Genomic DNA, 22,297 nt, shown 5'->3' on the forward strand with positions numbered 1-22,297 from the left:
GCCCCATAAGTAACGAGCTTATCTTACAAAACAGCTCAACCCCCAAGAACAAAAAGATCGTGTGATGTTTTGTACCGTGTCAGATGATTACTGCCGTATACAATCTATGCAATAATGACGGCAGATTTAGGTAAAGTGCTACGGAATACCTTTGGGTATAAGGAGTTTCGCTGTGTTGAGCAAAAGCGAGCTACCTACGAAATATATGGTGGCAAACGAGATGTTTTTGTTTGTATGCCCACTGGAGCTGGTAAGTTATAAAATACTTATAATGAAAACCGACTAATCTACCTATATATGTACACTACATATGTAGGTTAACATTAAGTAACAGAGTTAAGAAAGGGCGTTTGGATTATAATTTTATTATTTTTCATACTTTCATAGTAATAATTGAATCGAGTACCGTGAAATGTCTTTATAACATGAATAGCTCTTCAAGCTCAATTTACTGGATAAAAAGATTTTTGTTTATGTGTGCAAATATCTTTACTGAATGGTCATTATATATTTCATAATGCGAAAGGTATATATTATAAAGTGTGTCGCAATTTAACACAAATATTTGCATCTATATGTAAAGGTTTCGATTAGTAAATGTTTGCTAGTTCCTTTGTCGGTAACTTTATAGGTGTAATTATCAAGCACTGAAGGTAATTCTTTAGGCTAAGCACGTATAACGCTACTATAATTGTAAGTTACCTTTAAACAACTTAAGGAATGACTGTAACAGAATATAATGCTAATATACATTTGTATTTGCGAAAATATCGATTTGTTATTTCTGAAATATTCTGAAAGTTCGAAAACGATGCATCTTAAAGTGTTAAGGTGCTTAATAATGGTAATTAAGTTTCAACAAATTCGGTCTGCAAGCAACTTTTCCAAGTTAACATCAAACTCGTACGGATGTGACTCTAGGAACAAAATGGTCTTTTGAATTCCTCTAAATGTATATATTAAAAGATGTTATAAGAAAAACGAAATATGTTATTTATGGCTTCTATTTAGAATAAGACGAAAGTCTAGTAGATAGAATCGTTTCTAACCTTTACTAGCTATATATATGTATACATATATATACGTCATTCCTTCCTTCCTTTTAAGATGAGTTTTTGCTCTTTTATAAATTCATATTTATAAAAAAATTTATAAATTCAGTCACGGTTTGTCTTCAAGAATAATAATCCCGTTATCTTACAAGAGTCTTCAATTAATATTACGAACATTTACTACGTTGACCGTCAAGTCGTCAGACTCACGTTTTTTGATGTGTTGATACCGTTCCTAACACAATATTCGAAAACGGTTTTTCCTTTATCTACGGTGGATGGACATGGTGCGTCTATTTTTTGTTTTCCACTTTTTTTCTGTACATGACAATTTGCTAGAACCGGTTCTGATAATTAATTCCGGTGCCTATGCATTTTCTATTTGCCACACGTTGAGATCGAAAAAATAAAAAAAAAACTGCTTTCAGTTTTTCTCTTAGGAGAAGCTTTACTGACGTAATTCCTGCAAAGTTTAGAAAACTTACATAGCACATTAAAAAAGTTTACGAGCCGCATCGGAATTATATGTGTCGTATTTAATTGTGATTTCTTTTGAAAACATCGACAGATATTATAGCGAATATCTTACAATGTTATCGGTAAACAATTATGATTTCAACAAGTGAACTTTAGCGAGTTCTCTTTCAACCTATGCGGTAACTTTATCTTCAGACTTTCTGCGAATGTGTTGGTTAGTAATAAGTCATTGTTGAATTTGCCAATTTTTTTTATTTTAAATCTCGAAGGGGTATCCTGGAAGAAGTTCTGTCCATCTTTTTAAGTTAAGCCGTGTAGGTAAAAATTTATTTGATTACCGAATGTGGTTAGTAGTGGTTTATGGTCGGTGAGTAAAAGCTTTCTTCAGAATGCCTGCCAGGCAAAAATTAGTGCTAGGGTTCCTGTTTCGATTTGTACGAAGTTTTGTTCATGTTTATTTAAAAAGCAACTAACATATTTTGTGCCAACCCATCTAGAGATTGATGTGGTATTACGGTATTAATGCTATAAGGACTGGCATCAGCTGCGACTATAGTTGGTAGTTAGGGATCATTGTTAGTAAAAGGTTTCATCATAAGATATTTTAGTTTAATTCAGGCGCTTCAAACATTCTCCTCACCATTCCAACATAAGAAGTTTGTGGATTTCTCTTAGTTTATTTACAAATGGTGAACAGTGTGTAATTGACCTGAGTAACGGCTGTCCTGACTCATTTTTAGGTAGAAGCATGTTTACAACAATTTGTTTTTTTTTCGGTTTCTGTCATCTACGATCTTATGGTATAATAATAAAATATAACTAGTTGATGTACGTTTCAAGGAACTTTATTTTTCGGGCGAAACTTCCTTAGTGACCATCAGCCTTTCATTGTGTTCTGAAATCATAGAACCAGTGACCACGGTGTCATCTAAATAGGCTGATGCGCCAGTTAATCCATGAATAGTTTTATCTATTGTGTTATGGAAAATAACAGCTCCCATTCGGTATAAAAATAATATTTTTATACCGAACGGGAGCTGATTGTACCGCTAAATATCTTTAGGAGTATTCATTGCCAATAGTTCCTTGGCGTCGTAATTAATTTTAACCTCTAAATGTGTGTCGGCTAAATGTAGCATCGACAAATATTTTCCGTTGTTAAGCATAGCATAGATGTCATTTTGTGTTGACAATGGGTAGTGTGGGCCTTCTAGTAAACCATTCAGGCCGGTCAAGAAATCTACGCATCCTGTCGTCGTCGCCAAATCTATAATATCTATGGGTAGTACTTAGAATGAAACATTTTTTTTATTGTAATAGAGTTAAAAAAGTTCGTAATTTTACTGGTTTCGGTATATATATAGATGAGAGAAAGAAATCTACGCTTCATAGAAAACAATGGTAAGAAACATGAATTAGATAATATTATTTGAAAAAGAAATGTCATTTTGGGTCAGATTAAAAAAATGATATATAGAAAATTGTGGCTTGGGGTTAAAAAAATTCATAAAACTTATCATAAATCTGACATAACAATCAAATGCGTCGCGGAATTGTCAATGCAGCATATGTTCTTTACTTTTTTTGATTAAACTCCACTGTTCTGAGCCATGAAAGCTCGTCAAATATTGCTGTAAATGTTTACTCTAGAGCTTACAATATAGGTACCAACATGCATACATTATTACTGTTCACTATTATACATAATGTTTTATGCTTCATTGTAGGAAAGTCGTTATGCTTCCAGTTACCCTGTGCGGCAGATGAGAAGGGTATCACTGTAGTGGTCACTCCATTGATAGCTTTAATGGAGAATCAAGTTACACATGCAAGGTACGCGTCACAAAAAGTTCTAATTTTAGGATATATTAGTTTCCGGTAAAAATAGGATAAACTATTATTTGTGATTTTTTTTTTACTTCAGAACGACAACGGTAAACCGGTGCACAATGCAGAGACACTATTAAATTTTACGATTCGCTATTATTGGCCTATTTATAATTCACCTACTCCACTGATAAATATCTTGTTTTCATCTGTTCTGTACTTTTGTAATGCACTTCAGAAACCGTTATGTATTATTATTATTATTATTATTATTGATTAGACACTTAACTGAATTTCAACTTTCGGTTGAACTTAGGTAACCGTCGTGGGATTTATTTTTTCTTTCTAGTTCTGGTAAGTGTTTCTTGATTACGGTCTTTTTCTAGGTTGTATTTTTTTAGCTAGTGTAAAAAGAAAGCGAACATGTGTTAAGGATACATCGCACAGATCCCAAGCTGCGCGAAAGGAGTTCAAATTAGTTATTAGAAAAAGCAAAAAGGGAAATAAAAAGGTATTTGCAAATGCGAAGCAGGAAACTACCTCTAGGTAACTCCTATAATATTCGCATGGTCAAAACGAAAACAGCTCAACCGACGCTTCGAAGAGAATTGATGGAGAAACCGGCGAGAGGACTGTTTCCCAGCCACACAAATCTTGCTCACGCAATGAACACTATACAAAAGGAGCGGACAAAAGGGATTGTAGTGGCAATAAAACTGCTTTCATAGGGTACGTCGCCAGACGGAATCGAAGCGGTGGAAATTTAAGGCGGAAAGTGGTGCTTTAAGGAAGAGCAAACGATGCCAATAGTTCGGCAAGTATTATATCAAAAGCTCTGAGAGCAACAAGAAGAATAAACCGAACCTATTGGCCTCCCCGGTAAAATCCATGGTTACAAGCCGGCTCATTGAGACGAAATTAAATAGGAAAAGTTCCTGCTGGAAACACATAGATAGGCATACAGGACTGTGGAGAAAGTCGCTCTCTGGGGTTTCGCAAAAAGGTACAATAAACGTGACCCTTACGAATCTGTCATGCCCAACCTTAACCAACGCTCTCAGAGACTTACCGATGCCTGTAGCGAAGTCAATAGCCAAGTTGGTAGAAGACATGGTTGAAACCTAACAGTGATGCACAGCATAAGAGTCGTGTAATTACTGACTGGTTTATTGATATTGGTTGCAAACGATGTGACATACACCGCTAGGCGGTGTTTCATTATTAGTGTGCCTAGGTGGGCACTTCATATTTTAAAAAATAAATTTTTTTTACAATATTACAGTTAGTTCTTTTCCTCCTCTGTGAAAAATACCTTTCCATTAGAGCTACTTTTTTGAATGCATCTTTATATATAAATATACAACCGTTAATAAGTAGATTGCTAACGTTTCATGTGCATAGTGTCTTCCGGGTTTACAGGTTATATATTTATTTTTATTCTTTTTTTTTTTCGATTTACTTCTTTCTACATTTGGTTTCTTCTTTCGCTTCTCGTATCCCCATTTCTTAAACTATATTAAACTAGAATTAATGTACATTTAAGTAGGGTGTAGAACTTCCCCCTTTTTCTTGTTGAAGCCCGTCCGTGCGAAACTGAGCGTTATTACTACCTTGTCCATGATTAACCTACTTAACTTATAATTACCACCTTTTATATATATATAGAAATTGATATGTATTATATGTGAACATATCGTCTAGGATACAGGGTTCTTATACTCTAACCGCGGCCCATTTAGCAGATGCTTGTTGTTTACACTGTCTTGTAAATTTGCATCGGATTTTTAATTAGTTTATATTCGGATGAAAGAGGAAAGCAGTTGTTTAATTTATTTGTAGAACTGATTAAAATAGAATAGAAGGCTTTGGCACCGTCTGCTATTCAACCGCGCGAGACCTTAAAGATGGAGATCTTAAAAGTTTATTTAAAGTCAACTTTAGCTGAATACGAGGTTCATAAAAAAAACTGTGCAGCACACAGCCTCAAAACTATAGCAAATACAGTGATAGCAAGTGATTCGCAAGAAATGGCAAATCTAGCATCGAAAGGCATATATGTATAGGTCTACCTTCTGACTGTGAAAGCGCTAAAAATTTTTCTGTACGTTATAAGAACCGAGAAACGAGCCGGATTGTAGAAAATACAGAAGCATTCAAATCGATCGTTCCAAGGCATCCAGAAGGCAACAATTACATTAATCGAGCAAACACCTGCGCTCCGCATGATATGACTGGTTAGTGAACCGTGTATACATAACCGAATATCTGTTAAATTAAATGCTAAGCTTCTTCGTATAGAAATAGTTACGGATGACAAGAGGTGGGTAACTCGCAATGCTGTCATTTAGGGCAGATCATGAAATCGCGGTAATGCTCTTTAAGGCAGTGAGACCGCCCAAATAAAGTAGTGCTGTACTGGATTGCAGAGAAGTTTTCTTCTGTAAGCTTCTCTCAAACCACCAAACTGTTACTTCTATAAAGTGATATGAGCAGCTCGATTGTTTAAACCTTAAACAATCAAGCTCCTTGGATATATAACCCATGTATCCAAGAAAAACGCCCGCGATAGACAATAGAAGAGAAGCCATATGGCCTTATGACAGCACTCGATTTCACGCATCTTTAGTGGCTTATCGAAAATTGCCAGAATTTAATTGAGGTGTTCCGCCATATTTGGTTTCTTCCATTCATCACCTTTTCCTATTCTTGCAAAAGGAAGAATTGATGGAAAGAATTGTTTTAATAATATTACCTTCCTTAATAATAAGAACCTTTTATTTTTGGAAGCTGGATATATATGAACTAGGTTATCAAAATTAATAATATTAACTTCTAAAATTAATGGAATCGAAAAGTTGTCTGAACCATGGGCAAGGGTCATCGCTTAGAACAGCCAATATTCGTTGAAGTTGTCCAAGCAGAAAATTGTTTTCATTGCTAATGCGAATCATGAAATAACTAGAAATACCAGAGGACTATGGTAAAAAAACGTGATGATTATGAAAGCTACTATGGTATTTTTATTCATTCATATGTTTGACTTTTAACTGTATATACTGAAAAATCGTTAAGGAGAAGGACATATTAGGACAGCTGACTACGAAAATGTAAGGTATAGGGTACTGATAGGGCTGTGGCAGACTTGTTTGGATAATTACAGCCGAAAAGCTGCATCCAAGTGTCTAACAACAGTTGGACATTGTGGGTTTTTCGCTTAGAAATGAACGTCAATACCTTGGAGCACCTATAGGGAGGATCTATAAAGCTGTAGGTTGTTGTAGTGCAGTAAGGCGGCGGATGTTTACATCTCATTGCTAATTGTCTTCTGTCCACAATACAGGTGCTTCTCAGATAGTTGCTGGGATTATACATATCGAAAGGGACTGATATAAAAATTTGATATTGGGGTCTTGAACAACAAACCTAGTAAGCCCAGCTAGATCCCGAAACCGGATGCTTCAGCCGGTCGGTCATCTTCAAAGGGACGAGCCACCGCGAAGCGAAGTCACTGTTAAAGCACTGCCGTTAAGAATGGCAACACTAAACCAGACGGGTGGGCCATTGCAAATGAATTCCATTCCCCAACGGTCGAGAGTTTCTAAGCGAATTCTGGCAGAATTGACGTCGAAGAATCGACCCCCCTGTACGCGACACCCTGAATCACTCCGGCCGCTCCTGAGGTCGACTTATAGCGCGGCTGAACCTTGCCGAAACTTCAAGAATTATACAGTAGAATTGTGAGAGATTCACTTTTCCTTTCGGAAACCGTAAACAGGATAGACATCCTAGTGTTCAGGGAGACATAGGCAACTACGCCTTTTAGTTTCTCTCATTTATATTCCGTGCACTGCCTTGCAATGAAGAGAAACGCCCCAGTAAAGGCATTTTCATTTTCTACAATCATAATATTGGCGACCTCAGCTTTCGCTTGGATGGCTTATATGACCAGTAACTAAGTCTGTAATAACCTATGTTTGACTGGTCGATTCGGAATTAACGTACACACTCGTCAAAACTGAAGTGCATCTTCTCTTTCTGCATCTACTCTGGTCATTGCCGGAGACATCAAGCATTTGAGCTCGAGCAGTATTACGCACATTTTGTACATGCTCGCAGACCTTGCTTGCCGAATAGTCGATCCGACTTTGATAGCGACTTAAGAAAGTCGCTGTCGGATTGCGGTCGGGCATGCAGAAAACAAGTTCATTGATATAGTTGCAACATTAGTAACTAGATGTATAGTAAAATTTTAAGGTGAAAATCAGTCCCTCTCAGAGGAAGCAAGTACTCGTGCTCACACACCAATGGAGATAGACTTTGGTGCCCAAGTTGCACCTGCGCAGATTGTCAAACATCAATCTCATTCGCACCGCCTAGGTATAGACAAGTTCCCTACACGCACCCATAAAGTTTTTCTGTTTCTGACGTGATGTGTGCCGAAACCTATGTACAGCATATGATTGAAATTTTCTGATCTACAGTATTACCCTTTTGTCCTCTTGAAAGCATAGGCCATGACTCAACTACACTTACCTTCAGGCGTACGGCGGGAGTACAGCCTAAGTTCTAACCATTTGCTTTCCTTTTTAAGACGATTTACCGACACATGTGCACCACAAAGGACCAGTTTGACCGCCGAACATCAACCACACAAACGACTAACGCACCATTTCTGTGGTTGACGTTCTAGTTGATATCCACACCACAGCAAATCGATGGCTCGCCCAATTAACTTCCCATCCTTCATAAATCAGTTTTTGGAGATGTTTGCGTTAAAAGGATATGATACCAAGCGCGGTGCCCTTTTTCATTGCAACGTGGAAAGATGATATCTCAATACCAAACAACGTCCTGCAGCTAGATTTCACATGCGAAACTAATACAAGGTATTTGGAACCGGTGAGATAAGGATGCTGCTGATCTAGATAGTGTTTGCAACGACCATACTAAATGGGCCGTAGTTCTGGCCTGTGCTAGAGGGTACTATTTGCTAAATATTAAGATACTGGTACAATTCTTGCCCAGTAGAAAGATACTACCCTACTAGTGATCTCTAAAGAAAAGGGTAACCCTACCGCACCGTTGTCATGGCGGGGAATAATGAAGAAAGTTTCTTTCTAACCTGCTAATTAATAGACTGGATAACTACTTGGAAATCGTACACGCTGCCTTGATGGCCGATTTCAAGGGACAGTAGTTCGCCGCGCTATCCGCTAAACAAGGTTATGTTCGCGCTGGTCGAGGTGAATATCTCCATGAATGCGCTCAACCATTTTGCTGCAGTTCTACAGAAGAACGAAATTACCATTAACGACGGAGTGGTCGAATTCCTGGCTGTCATACGGACAACTGGCTTGGCTCAAGAAGGCCATTTAAGCCCGCTCTTATTTTCCATCTTGTTGAAAGCCCTCCCTAGTCATATGAGAAGGCCAATGAGATCAGTCTTATTCTTTATGCACACAACTTATACGGGTCGAACAGGTAAAAGTGCAGCGAGTTCTATATAGAAGTCACGAGGTTAGGATTGATAGAGTTGATCAAAACGGAGGCTATGAAGTTTGGAAGGGGACGCAAGACAGCGGCCACTGACAGCTTGTATCTCATCAGATTGTTTCTTGTTTATGTAAACTAGTTTTCGTACTTGGGATTCCTCACTGCGCACGTCACTGAAAGATGCAGGAAAACAGTGCTGGCCATGTGGGCGACAAATTACCTCATCGTTTGTTTTTCGCTATTGCTCTCAACTTGTTGGATGATAAAATAGCTCCGATTGTAATGTATGAAATATGCGCTATCTGGAAAGAACTTGTAATAAAAATTTAACAATTAAATCAAATCAAAACCTTCTTCAAAAGCACATAGGGACTATACATTGTGAACCGAAATCACCTCGCAGATTCCATAGCTGATTGATCTGTGATGTCTGAGAACCTACGTCGTCGCTTTGAGCTCTCGGCCATGGAAGCCGTCGAGACGAATCTTAAAAAATCAGAAATTCGCGAAGATTGATATCGATTTTTCGCTTCGAATGCTATAAGGAATGACGACTGGAAAGGGACAAACCGGCTAAACATATTTCGTCACTCACTTTGCCATGCGTGGCTTTTACCTATGCAGGAAACTAGATTCCCATGAGCCCAACGATACATGTACGTGCCCTAGATGCGGAGGAAATTATGATAGATATCATGCCACTTGTTGCTCCCTGACGCCATCTTTAGGACATCTGTCAGCATAGTTAAAATAGTTTTATAATCTCAAGAGGACTCGTATAGCCCACACGAGGCAGTGGTGAATAACTTTATATACTCTCCATGATACTGGGATATTGTGTTATTGATTTGTATATCTGAGGCTTTTGGCTTTTACCAGCAAAAGTGAATGAATAAAGTTCGATAAATATTTAATATTATAATAAATGGTTTTCTGATACAGTGTGGGGGCTATATAGACCAAATCGGAGACTTTCATCGGCAATTGCAACTTGGTCATTGCGTTATAGGATGGACGAAATCGTACGATTTTCGGTAGAAGTTTTTCAACGCGGACCTAATGGCGTAGAAAATGTGTCTGACGACAGCAGATCGAGAGAGTATATCGAGGAGATACAATGTCGGATAGCCCAGGAACAATGTTCTGAAGACTAAATTATTAATTATTCATAGAACCTGGAGGAATCTCAGGGGCGTCGTAACGGTACGATATGTTTGTGGGATGGTAGAGACAAATAAGCGGCAGGACTCAGACATGCTTGAGGACTGCTTTCTGAAAAAGGAGCTCAGGTCGCCCGAACAGTTCAATTTTGTTATGATATGGTAAAAACTTTAACACTTCGTGCACGTCAACCAACCGTCGCTCGACGAAGTAGAATTAAAGTTCCATTTTGGAGTGTTTGCTACGAATTTTTTTTCTAACTGTAGCATAGGTTAATTCGTATATGGAGTTATGTTTGGTTTGACTATCGGCCTGACAAGAATGTGTTATCAGCATCTCTGAGCACAAAGGAGTTAAAAATGATCTTCGGCTGTCATAAACCAGGATTCCGGCCCCACGTTGTGTCAGCACTGTCTAATTGCAGACGTATGTATCATTTGCAATCTATAAACCTTCATTGGAAGGCAATTTTCACTCCACGCTAATTGCACATCAAGTAGCGAGTTCCCGCTGACCATGGTTATAAAATGTGCTCACTGCGAATTCTAAAGTTTATTAGTTTATGCATGTGAAGGGCGTGCTTTTGTTACTTCAGATCACAGAAGTTTGGATGAAGCGATCAGGACACTTCTTAAACAATTCGTGACTTGGAAGTGGATTTTACGAAAAGTTTCAATTTCGAAAGTACTTCAACACCCGCAGCGGTTGTCGCTGAACTACTTGCAACAGTGAAAATTGATTGCTTAGAAAACTCGTGGAAGCAGCTAATAAACGCTAACAGATAAGCGTGGATTCTGTGAACACAATTAGTGCGGGACTATTGGTGAGCCTAGAAACGCAAGTGATAACCGGACTTTGCCGGTAATAATTCAGGCTTTTCTACCAAATGGTATTGTAATTAAATACTGGATCAGGTATTATACTCATCATCAGGTACTTCTGATGTAATGAACCATGCTAAATAGTATAAACGTATATGATAATTGTACAAATGGTTGTTGCAAATGGTTGACTTCTGGGATTCCTAATCGCAGAAACACTTAAGACCGAGTAACAGGAAGAGGCCAAATTTTATATGCAAGGAAAATATCAATAAAAAAAAAGAAATAGATCAGATTTACTAATGCTTGGCCACGCTTATGCGTTGTCCACACAACGAGACCTCTTGTATTCGTGACGTAGAATTTGTTATCGCGATAGCTCTCGTAGTAATATCAGTATTGCGTTTGCGTAAAAGGATCTATGCCCACTTATTCAGGGGTGGGTTTACGGACTCGTTACTGATAAAGTATAAAGGGACCAGCTCTCTTGGGCTCTTACTGCAAGCTGGCACACAGCCCAGATTTTTCTGTTCGGGAAATACTATTAAAGCGTGAATCTGTTTCCTATTGAGAGAAAGCACAGCAACGCGCTATTAAAAATTGATATTCTGACGGCGTGTCTTGCAGCAGTCGCTATCCAACCATGAAAGTGACTTCGTTGTACGAAATGAAAGCTTGAAGTTTGCCCTGAAAATATAGCGAATCTTATTATCGTATCTCGTCACAGTAGACAAACCTACTCAAATAATAAAAATGGCACGAAATCAATTCTAATCTAAATTTCTCTATTAAATTTTCCATGCTTTAAAAAGGTTCACATAGGGTAAAGTAGGGGTCCTAAATACAATTTAGATTAACCTATCAAAATAAATTAAAACGACTCAAAGCCATTTCTAGTAAACCTGGACTTTCGATATAGAAATTACATGGCCTTTTCGAAACGAGGATATTTCTCACCAATTAGCGTACGGCTGCTACAGAAGTAACTTGTAAATGAGCGAAAAGGACATTTTAAAAATTATTAACGGGTAGTTTAGTATCCCAGATCGAGGCTGTAATTTCGGTGAATGGAATTTAGATTGAATAACTATAACAGGAACGACACGCTAACCCAAAAAAAAATCGGTAAAATACCTTTTTATTAAATATACAGTCTTAGAAACATCTCATAGGAAGTCCGTACTTTGACTGGAAACCCTGTGTATAAAATAACTTCTTCGAACTATTACTCATACATCGCCCTCCCATCGGAAAAACCTACAGCAAAAGACTAAATTTAAGAGGACAAGGGAACTAATTTAAATAGTTGGAATTGAAAATAATCAAGAACCTCATAGTTTGGGTTTTTGCGGTCTCGACATGACTCGGCGCTCCATATTATAAATATTTCTGTCATGCAAACAGTAGTTGTCTTAAAACAGAATTGCGATGAAGAAGGTTGTGGCATTACTTATTTTAGTGCGCCTTACCTAAGGCGGAACCAGTTTGTTGCACGTCAGAAGCAAAGCTCGCACCCTGCAGGGCGACCGATTACTTACAGCTTATTTAGGCGATCAAAGGTTTTAGCTGCAGATGGATCGCAGCAAAAAAAAGTACTCATTGTTAAAGAAATAAAAAACAGGATCACGTGATGGATCCATTGACTGTCAGATAAGTATTTTAACATTATTCACAAAGCGAGAATAGACTCTTTACTTCGAAAAGAAAACCCAAAAGCAACACGATTGTACTGGCTAAAGGTCGAAGGAGGTACTTTACAAATATTATGATTCGGGTGGCCATTATAATTTTAGAAATATATATAATTTAGAAAAAGAAGAAGGGAAAAGGCACGTAAAGGGTATACAGGCAGAATACGCATGAGATAAAAAGCACGTGTCGTCGGATTTGCTGCTATGTAAGCTTCTGAACCGTATCCTGGCTTACCTAGACTAAATACGCGCAAAAAAGGAACGGATGCATTAATGATGAAAGCGTTTCTGAGGGCAATTGACGGCAGACTTCCCATGCGAGAAAATGTGGATGTGCTGAGGAGTGTGAGCTAAAAGACTTTTTGAACTAAAAGGTTTTCAGACATAGATGAATTATCTAGATGACACAAAATGTTTAGATAGAAAGCAACTTGGGCGTTGGATTCAAAGAGAACGCATCCAAATTCACAATTTTAAGTTAGTTGTTCATTTCTGGTGGCGGTTTATCAGCGTTACTTAGTGGCTAATGATGCGTCAACCCGACATAATAATCATCCCTACAGCAACCCAATTAGATATTGGCCCATCTTCAAATCGACCATCTGATCTTACAACTGGTCGCCTAGAAATTTTCCGCTTTGTTGGGCTGGAGAAGGAAATCAGCACAGAAGCAATTAATGGTAGAATTTAAATGAGAGGAGTACCTCCAATGGCTGGAGTAACATCCCGGGGAAGGGATTTTTTTGTTAGAAAGGCAAACAGAACGTAAAGATGCAAGTCTATAGAATTTCTTTACATTAGAGGGCGATGGTTTTTAAAGCGACAATAGTAGCAGGCCCTCTGCCCGTGGACCTTAGTTACCTATATAATAGGAATAAAACAATACACAGTGTCCAACATCGTAAGACAGAGCTTTATTACCCCAACAATAATGACAATAATACAAGTTTGGTGAACGCTCGTGTCACATTTTCCTTTTTTATACCAAAGCGATCATCGGTTTGGTTATGGAACTTTTATCTTCATCCGTCTTTTACAGATCGTTTAAAATTCCAACAGAGACGATCAACTCAACATTAAATGCCGCTGACCGGAAACGTGTTCGAGGTGACTTGATGTCTCTATCGCCGAAGACCAAGCTTCTCTATGTAACTCCGGAACAGGTTATTTGTTGTTTGTGAAATGCTAACGTTTACATTCGAGCATCTGTACGTGCCTTGTTTGTAGCCGTGTGTCTGGTGGACGTCAGATTGAACCTAGGCTAGCCTTGATAAAGCAATTGACAGACAGCTCGTTTTTCATCCAGTCACCAACAGAGTACTTGTGAAATGTGTTCTAAATAAAATATATATGTGCTAACAATGATTATCTCGAAACTAACATATACGCAGGTAGCAACAACAGGCTTCCTCGAAATTTGTCGTGCGCTCAATAAGCTCAAGTTATTAAAGCGTTTTGTTGTGGACGAGGCGCACTGTGTTCTCGAATGGGGCCACGATTTCCGGCCCGATTACCTCAAACTGAGCAAGGCACGAGAAGAGTATCCCCATATTCCCTGGGTAAGCATCTGTTAGAGGTCGCATTTACTAAATTTTTTCCATTATTGGTTTCCTTTATTTAAGCGCTTCTTTTCCACATATTGGAGGTGATAATCAATGTTTTAGTTCCAAAAAAAGTCTACGTCATCAATATGCTTCTGTATTATCAAGTTTTTGTAGTAGTAACTACATCGACGTTCACGATTATGCAAAATTGAATTCTGTTATATATCTACCATTGTCGTAGGATTCTAAATCCAAGACTCTTCGAGGAAACCTAGATAATGGCTTAGTACATTTTTCTGGTTTTCTTTACTTATTTATAAGTCTATCGTGTTATTTGTGCAAAAAACCACAGGATTAATTGCGAATTTAATTTCATAGTAGGAGGCGGCATAAATGCTTAATTAAGTACATTTTTCGCCTGCTGTTGAAGCTTATAATATAGTAAAATTCCTATAGGATATAGGAATTTTAGGATATATCTGTTCCAAATTATAGTAAGTTATCAACGATTCAAAAGCGGTGCGAATAGTTTCCACGATAAAATTGCGTATGTGCTCTTTTATTTAACGAAATCTGAAAGGAATTGTATAATAGAGTCTTAAGAAACCCGTAATCTTTGCGGCATCTTTGATCACTTCCTGATAATAAATATTGTCAACTATTGTTACGCATGACTACCAATTTTCATATTGCTTGGCAGTTTTCTATTGGGTCCAAACTTTCCGCATGTCGCTTTACCAATAATCAAGCAAGTCCAATCAATGCAAAACACGGTGGATGATCTCTGAAACATCAGCAAGTTGAAAAATTATCTGCTCAGTATGTTGAGCCTATCTTGGTTAAACACCATGCATTATGTTTTTACAATAAGGGCAAAAATATTAGGAAAGCCTTACAATTATGCTAATATAAGTTTTACTATGTTTTCCCATTTCTCAACCAGTTTATTCATTATGGATTGCTAGATATTTTCCAGTCTGATGTTAAACAATTCGTCTCGCCAGTTTCTCTTAGACCCTACCTACTGATAAATACACTTTCAAGAGTTTCATTCGTTGGTGATCGGAAAAAAGAGTAATTCGTTGGCGGGAAACCTGAAGAATATGGAATATACATCTTCCAGATCCAAGATCCTTTAAACTTAGCAGATTCCTTCGAGCAGTCCTTTTAGTCAAAGAGCTCTTGCCGTCCACGGCACAAATATCCCGAACTGCTTTGGCACCTTTGTCACCTTGGTAAAAAGTGATTATAGTGGGTGCCCAGAATACGCTTATTTCCCACCCGGAAGATCACTCTTTGCATCTTCAACTCAAGGCGAAACTCCGTTCACTACACCTTCGAATATAAATTAAGAGTAAACAAACACAGTAGACGTAAAAAGAACATTTGAAGAACAAGCTACATTACTCATGCTATGATTCAACGTTAACCATAAACGTGTCAAATGTACCATTTCTGTGATTCTCACGTGGACATACACCTAACAAAAAGTCTCACGCTTCCTTTGAACTTCTGATGCAATTACATTCCGGTCGTTATTCTACAGTAGAAACGCAGCTTTATTGAATACAAACACTCAATGCCGCACCCTATATGCAGGAACTCGACTTCTATATATCTGAATTATTAGGACATTGTCTGGTGCATGTCTTTTTGTTTAGTACCTGTGCTTCTCAGCTAACAGAACTTGATTTAGTATTCCCCAGTACTTACTGTATTTTGGCTTCTATTTACCCAATAGGCAGCACTTACTGCAACCGCATCGAAAAGGGACGAGGAGAAAATTATTTCTTCGCTAAAGTTGCAAAATGTCGTTACAATCAGAACTTCGTCCTTCCGAAAGAACCTTTTCTACGATGTGTATTACAAGGATACGATGAGAGGCGAAGAATTTCAACACCTCAAGGACTTCATCATCGAAGCACTTGGTTTGTTTCTAGCAGGGGCAGTTTAAATAGATCTCATTATTTCTGTAAGCTGAGTGGAGGAGGGAATAGGTAGCTCATACGGCGCTAGTAGCCTCTACTGTCTCAAATCCAAATAAAGTTACAGGCGAATTTTACTTCACTGTTCTTAAGAGGCACTACATCAGTAGACTAATATTTACATGTTACGTTGCATAAATTATTGTAAAAAAGAATAGCAGGCGCTTATTAGATCAATGAGGAATACATTTATACAATTTTTCGAAATATCTAACGAAAAAGATACTTCCATAATATCTAAAACTACAATAAATGACTCTCTTGCTTCTTATGAAGCGTAAAAAACACAACGTACGAAAAAATTTTTGCAAAGCTGCATAAAAGTGTAGTCGATATTTATGTTCATCTCTTTAAAATCTAGCTGGAGATGTCAGTCCCCTGTTGACGCTTAGGCAACGTTCGTTAGCGCTGTCTAATTGACGGTATAATGGCTAACTTCCGTACTTACACCAAATCCACAATCTAGGATCCATGGAGCTTCTTCTCTGAACTCTCTACAACTGAATAGAGAGTTTAAATACTAAAAGTATATTATAAGAAAACTATTTTGGAACTGACAGTAAACCCTGTCTAGTTCAGACAATGACAACGATTATTGCAAAACATAAGTTAGACATCTTAGAAATCTACTGAATTTAAAGATGCAAAAATTGCAGGAGTCTAGGCGATCACCAAAACCTAAGTTCTATCAATCTTGGTTAAAAATTTAAAAAAAAAAGCAAAATTAAAAATTAGAAGCCTGTATTGCATCTATTTATTTTTTAAAGTTGGGTTGAAAATGTAACTTTTGTTCGGTTGAGATAGAAAAGGGGACTACCATGCTACCTCTTTGTTTTTCCGAAGAAGAGGGAAACAGGGATGATATAGCAATCTTAATTTAGAATGAGAAAAAACTACCAGGTATTTCAATTTTCGAAAGATGTAGACAAAAGATAAGTTCAAAGTGCTAGCCTGTACGGGACGCCTGATTTTCACTGATTGACATGCTAGTTAAATTTCTCAGGAATCCCTCAAGCGGTTAAGTTCTAGTAATATTTACTGTAGATGCAACAAATCTGAAGCACTTAAACGTAACGCACCGTATATATTCTGGAGGGTCTTGCAGCTCTTCTTTAAATGTGTACCAAGAACTTTCATTATTTTTCGTTTGATTTTAAAAACATGCCTTAATGATTTAAAATTATTTTCCATAAATTAACCGTTACTAGCATTCAATTAACTTAACAAAGGATACATGATTTATAACAAAAAATCATTATACGATTGTAATAAGTAGTATAACTATTATAATCTATTATTGACATTAGCCATGTCTCTACAGGGCCATGTTGGCAAGACGAGGAGCCACAAATGCGGGGTTGTGGAATCGTGTACTGCAGAACACGGCAAGACTGCTACGATGTAGCAGTCGAACTTCAGAAATTTGGTAAAGCTATTTTTAAACTTATGATCGGCCTAACATTGGTAACACCTTTCGCCAACTCGAACACTCCGATTTGGCTCTTCATGGCCATCGCAATAGCGAAATTAGTGATTCTAGAACGTGTACTTCGGAAGTTTGATCGAAAGCGATTTTTTCGAACATGTTGAGTTATAAGTAAATTAGTGTAATATGAAAGATGTGTATCTACCGGAGGATATTTACTATTCCTAACTAAAATCTTATGTGAGCTTATCATAAAATCAAATACGATAAATTGTCAGTTTAAGAACACCTTTTCGATATTCAAGAATATCCTACAAACCTACGAACAGGAACAGAATGCGGGACACGAGTCCTGAGGTCCGTCCCCTCGCGTGCAACCACAAATAAAGCCCTAGTTAAGGTATTTAAGACAGATATTTAAATGACTTTTTATTACTGGAAAATTTCTACAACATTTTTATTGAAAAAATGTTGATTGACATTGTATAGATGTTGGCAATAATAGAGAAAACCAATTTATTGTGAATGAAGCATTTCAAGCACTAATCTTTCTACCCAAGAATTAAAAAAGAAGTCAACATGAAAGTGAAGTTAGCCAAATCAGGGTGCTGAGTTGACTGTTTTTTTTTTTTAAATAGAAAAGTGGTACTGATACACGTAGCATAATATCTCTAAATGTCTGCCCGCGTTCTTTACAAATTTTTACGCAAATTTTTTTACAAAACGCAATCTTTACGTTGATAGCGTACAACACTTTTACCACGTTAGCGGCATCTAAAATGAAATTGATTAATCAAAATATTAGATACCGTTAAAATTGTGGGATTACAGTAAGGTATTATTCACAAAGGGCAAAATATTTTAATAGTTTTCCTTGTTTCTTGCCATTATAGGTCTCGCGAGTAGTGCGTATCACGCAGGTATGAAGGCTGCTGAGAGAACGGAGGCACAAGATGGCTGGATGAATGGTCAGTAATAAAGATTAAATATAAATTTCTTCTTTGGTAAATACTTCTACACCTAAAGTCTTGCGGTAAAATGATACGTAAATAAACCCAATACATATCAATATGTGATTTAGATTCTAGCTGAAGTACGACTTTGTACGCATATTTTGGGCCTGTTTGTTGTAACTATTATATGCGGAGTTAAAAAGCTTATCTTTGGTCTTAAATGCCTGCTAACTTGTTGGATATGGCTGCCGAAATTGTAAGACGCATCCTCTACCTCATAACTGTAGATGCATTTCTCTGCGTTGTTTGTAGCTATAGCTTATGACTGGGTTGCCATTGCGAGATCTATTAAAAGCAACGTATCTTAAGATTATAAAAACAGTTTATTTCAGCTGTGTGGGCAAGTTCGTATTAAATGGACTTAACACGCTGCTCATTTTATTCAAACTCTGTTTAATCATATTTCGGCGATTTTTTCAGATTCACCAAAAATGAGCACCCTCTAAGTTTTACGTAGTTTTATTTTTTTTTTAGCTCCATTAAAAATAAAAATGCTAGAGAGGTCATTACGTGAGGGTGGGCAGGGTACCATTCGAACTCTGCGGTTCTGGACTTTTTTTAATTTTTGTTCCCTCAAGTGTGCTCATTGAGGTTCTACATCTCATTAACGTTGGCCTGGTTTATTATTTTAAGAAACGTTACTACACAAACATTGATTTATTGATGAGCAAAGACTTCAGTTTACTAGAGTCAGCTCAATGGATATTTTATGCGACCCCACAAGTGAAAATCTTTTCGCTGATTTTATTTTGTGCCATGTTAATCGGTCGCTGGTGGTAGAATTATTCTTGCTTGGAATCCAAATTATCGCCTACTATGCGTCTTTCGAGAAATATAGGGAAGGTTCCCATACGCCAATGTAGCAGGTCCTCAATAGAAGATAGGCTTAACGGGCACCAAAACTCATTGAAGATTATTACTAGAACAACTGGTATTAAAATCTGAAGATGTTTATAAATGACGATGTGTGTTACTGACGAGAATTTTAAATACGAGTCGAAAATAGTAAAAATCAGACAGATGCTTTCTGCTCATATTTAAACTAAGAAACTCTCTCATAGGCTGGAATATCGTAAGTGCTTAAACACGAAATTTTTGGCCATACGAAGTACTTTTCCGATGAAAAATTCTTACCGTTGCTTTTTAGCACGTGCATGTTTCGGTTTTAGTCGATTACATCTAAAATTATATGTGTTACCGTGTCATGCTACTTTTTTTGAGGATACAAAATGTTTTTAAAACAAATTGAATCAAGTGTTATTTACACTGTAGCAAAAGCATGAATTAACGCTGTGCTAAAAACAGAAAACCACGCGTATTTTACCAATAGGAAACGTTGACTTACAATTTTTTTTTCATGAAGAAAAAGCCATTTGATGAAAAGCTGGCTTCTTAGTCACCCCTCAGGAGTAGATTTAGTAGACAAGCTAAAACTTGTTTTTCTTATCTTTCAAAGACAAGGTCCCTTAACCGATGTAAAATCTTGTTCACAAAGACAGTTAAATGGCTCTTCTCTAATTAAAAACGCGCCTATTTTAAAGCACTCGGTCGAGTGACAGTTACACTGTATGTAATAGTATGTCAACGGTGTATCAACAGAAATCCATCTAAAAATAGATTCATGCAATTTTCATTTTAAGTTATATATGTGAGCGATTAAGAAAGCTGCCTTCCGCTCTTCCGGATTCTACACTCGTTATATGACGGTACTTCAACCGCCAATCCCTGCGACAGTCCTTCTGATTACACCTCTTTTGAAACCTGAGTTTTAAGCATAACTGAGGATAACAATGACAGGAACGATTGTTTAACATATGCCATTTGTGATGCTAAGTAGAAAATGTGGCCGATTGGAGCCTGTCTTTAACTGTTGGGTGATAGTTTTTCTTTACAAAGAGCTCAGTGCAGTTAAGTAACTTGCCCTGAACCGGAAATATCAGGATACTCTAAAGCACGATCCATATACGCATATAGTTACGACGCTCTTCAGTAAGATCTGCAGATGTACATCTATGGGAAATCGTCTTTGGGCGTTTAAGCAAGCCAAATTCTATACAATGTATAGGACATAACTTTGAAGAAGAATCTTATACCTTATTTTTATACTAGAATTTTAATTTGAAACATAAGTTATCATAAAATATTAATCATAAAAGACTAAGGCTGCTTGAGAACGTCTGAAGCCATAACGATGGTACATAAGTATTTAACGCCGGCGAGCTCGCCGCAATACAAGAATGCAAGAAACATGGCTTGTTAATGCAAACAACGAATAAGCAACATTTCCTATACGAACGCTGTATAGGATTGTTGAAATCAGCAAATATTTTCACATCGCACGACAGAGAAGAAGCGTTTATCTAATCTTGTGTTTTTCTACAGTAGCTATCGGTAGTTGTGCGATAATAAAGCAAAGCCTTTTGAGGGTTTTTCCAAAAGAAAGATTGCGCTCTCCTGTGAGCAGGAGGGCAAAATGGCACCAAACGACTGATGAATTTTGTTAGGCGTTGAGCTTGCAGGTTTCTGTACAGCTAATTTGAGTTTTATCTTATAACGCTGCCAGTTTCGCCCTCCAACGGAAACCGAAAATACTCACTCAACGATTTAAGGCACTGGTCAACGTCTGCAATTAATACGGGAGACTAGTACCAGCAAAAGCTGATTTCGTCATAAGGTGCCACATGTTGTGAAAACTTTTGCGTTGGGCTTGAATTGGTTGCTGAATTAAAGCATTTAGTTTGTACGGAAACGGAATTTAAAAGTGTCGCATAAGGAGAGACAAATCGCAAATTCGGTTTTCTCTGCTTGCTTAGTATTATTATGGGAGCCGACTGACGTTCAGAGCTGTCGCTGTTAAAAAAGCTTAACTGTTCAGTAACCTCAAGCCTGCTGCGAACATAGCTCCATTACACCAACAACTAAATAAAAACGAATATCCTATTTGATTCATTTCGCAGTCATTTTGAATTATCCACGTCCGTTGCAAAGGTTCAGCGCTAGATTTCCTGGATAAACGTAAGCAATACTTCGTTTCAGTCAATGGAGTCATACACGAGGATACCTGTCTTACCGAGGATACCGTTTAGATATTACTGCAGATTAAAAGTAGCAGAGGACTTCCTAGGGAACAAGGTCTTACAGGTCTCACAACGACTAATGGCTCCACCGATGGCCAGCTAATGGTCAATGAACGGTCTGCTTATTGTTTGAGAAAATTGTCGCGGGTACCTTCCAGGCCCAGCCTACGAAGTATGACTTTCAAAATAATTAACAGCGTGTCTATTGCAACAGAACTCATGATCATGGCACGTAATTCGGGAGCTGATTTCAATCTTTCACGTTTTATAAAAAAGCTACGTATTTACACCCTACACCTACTTACTACGTCTCAAATGTAATAGCTATCGGATTGTCGAAAATGTAGTTATCATTTCTAGCTAGACGGCATTAATATCACATATTTCAAGTACGAGGGTCATCTCTGCTGTCGCTTTAAAGCTGGGTTTTGGTAGCAGTAGATACGCTAAAATCGTTCTTCTATTTAAACTGAAAATGAACGTCTTGAAGATGAGTGAAATTCTTACAAGAATGTTCAATATTTTATAATTTAATTAAGACACGGCTTTAAAACACGGCCGGACTCACAAAAAATTGTGCTATTCATGATCAAGATGCGTTATTGGAAAAAAACGACACAAAGATGATTTTGTTTCGAAAATGCCGATATGAAGGATATGTTCCTTGTAGTGGTACACCAATTACGAAAGAAGTTGAACAAGACCGATACCATTGATTTGCCAAGGAACT

The 22,297-nt window shown here is 37.5% G+C and overlaps 1 protein-coding gene across 1 annotated transcript in view; it reads left to right on the forward strand.

Moving 5' to 3' along the window:
- The first annotated feature begins 17 nt into the window (after positions 1 to 17).
- The window catches only part of LOC111266250 (ATP-dependent DNA helicase Q5), a 68,563-nt gene continuing 46,283 nt past the window's right edge, over positions 18 to 22,297 (forward strand). Inside the window, exons 1-7 of the mRNA XM_022843575.2 lie at positions 18 to 250; positions 3,257 to 3,362; positions 13,562 to 13,685; positions 13,914 to 14,081; positions 15,808 to 15,994; positions 17,373 to 17,477; positions 18,371 to 18,445. Coding sequence (XP_022699310.1) covers positions 115 to 250; positions 3,257 to 3,362; positions 13,562 to 13,685; positions 13,914 to 14,081; positions 15,808 to 15,994; positions 17,373 to 17,477; positions 18,371 to 18,445 — 901 coding nt within the window. The 5' untranslated portion in view covers positions 18 to 114. The remainder of the gene's footprint in view (positions 251 to 3,256; positions 3,363 to 13,561; positions 13,686 to 13,913; positions 14,082 to 15,807; positions 15,995 to 17,372; positions 17,478 to 18,370; positions 18,446 to 22,297) is intronic.

This window comes from Varroa jacobsoni, unplaced genomic scaffold (assembly GCF_002532875.2).
Source record: "Varroa jacobsoni isolate VJ856 unplaced genomic scaffold, vjacob_1.0 scaffold_1066, whole genome shotgun sequence".
In the NCBI taxonomy this organism is placed as follows: Eukaryota; Metazoa; Arthropoda; class Arachnida; order Mesostigmata; family Varroidae; genus Varroa; species Varroa jacobsoni.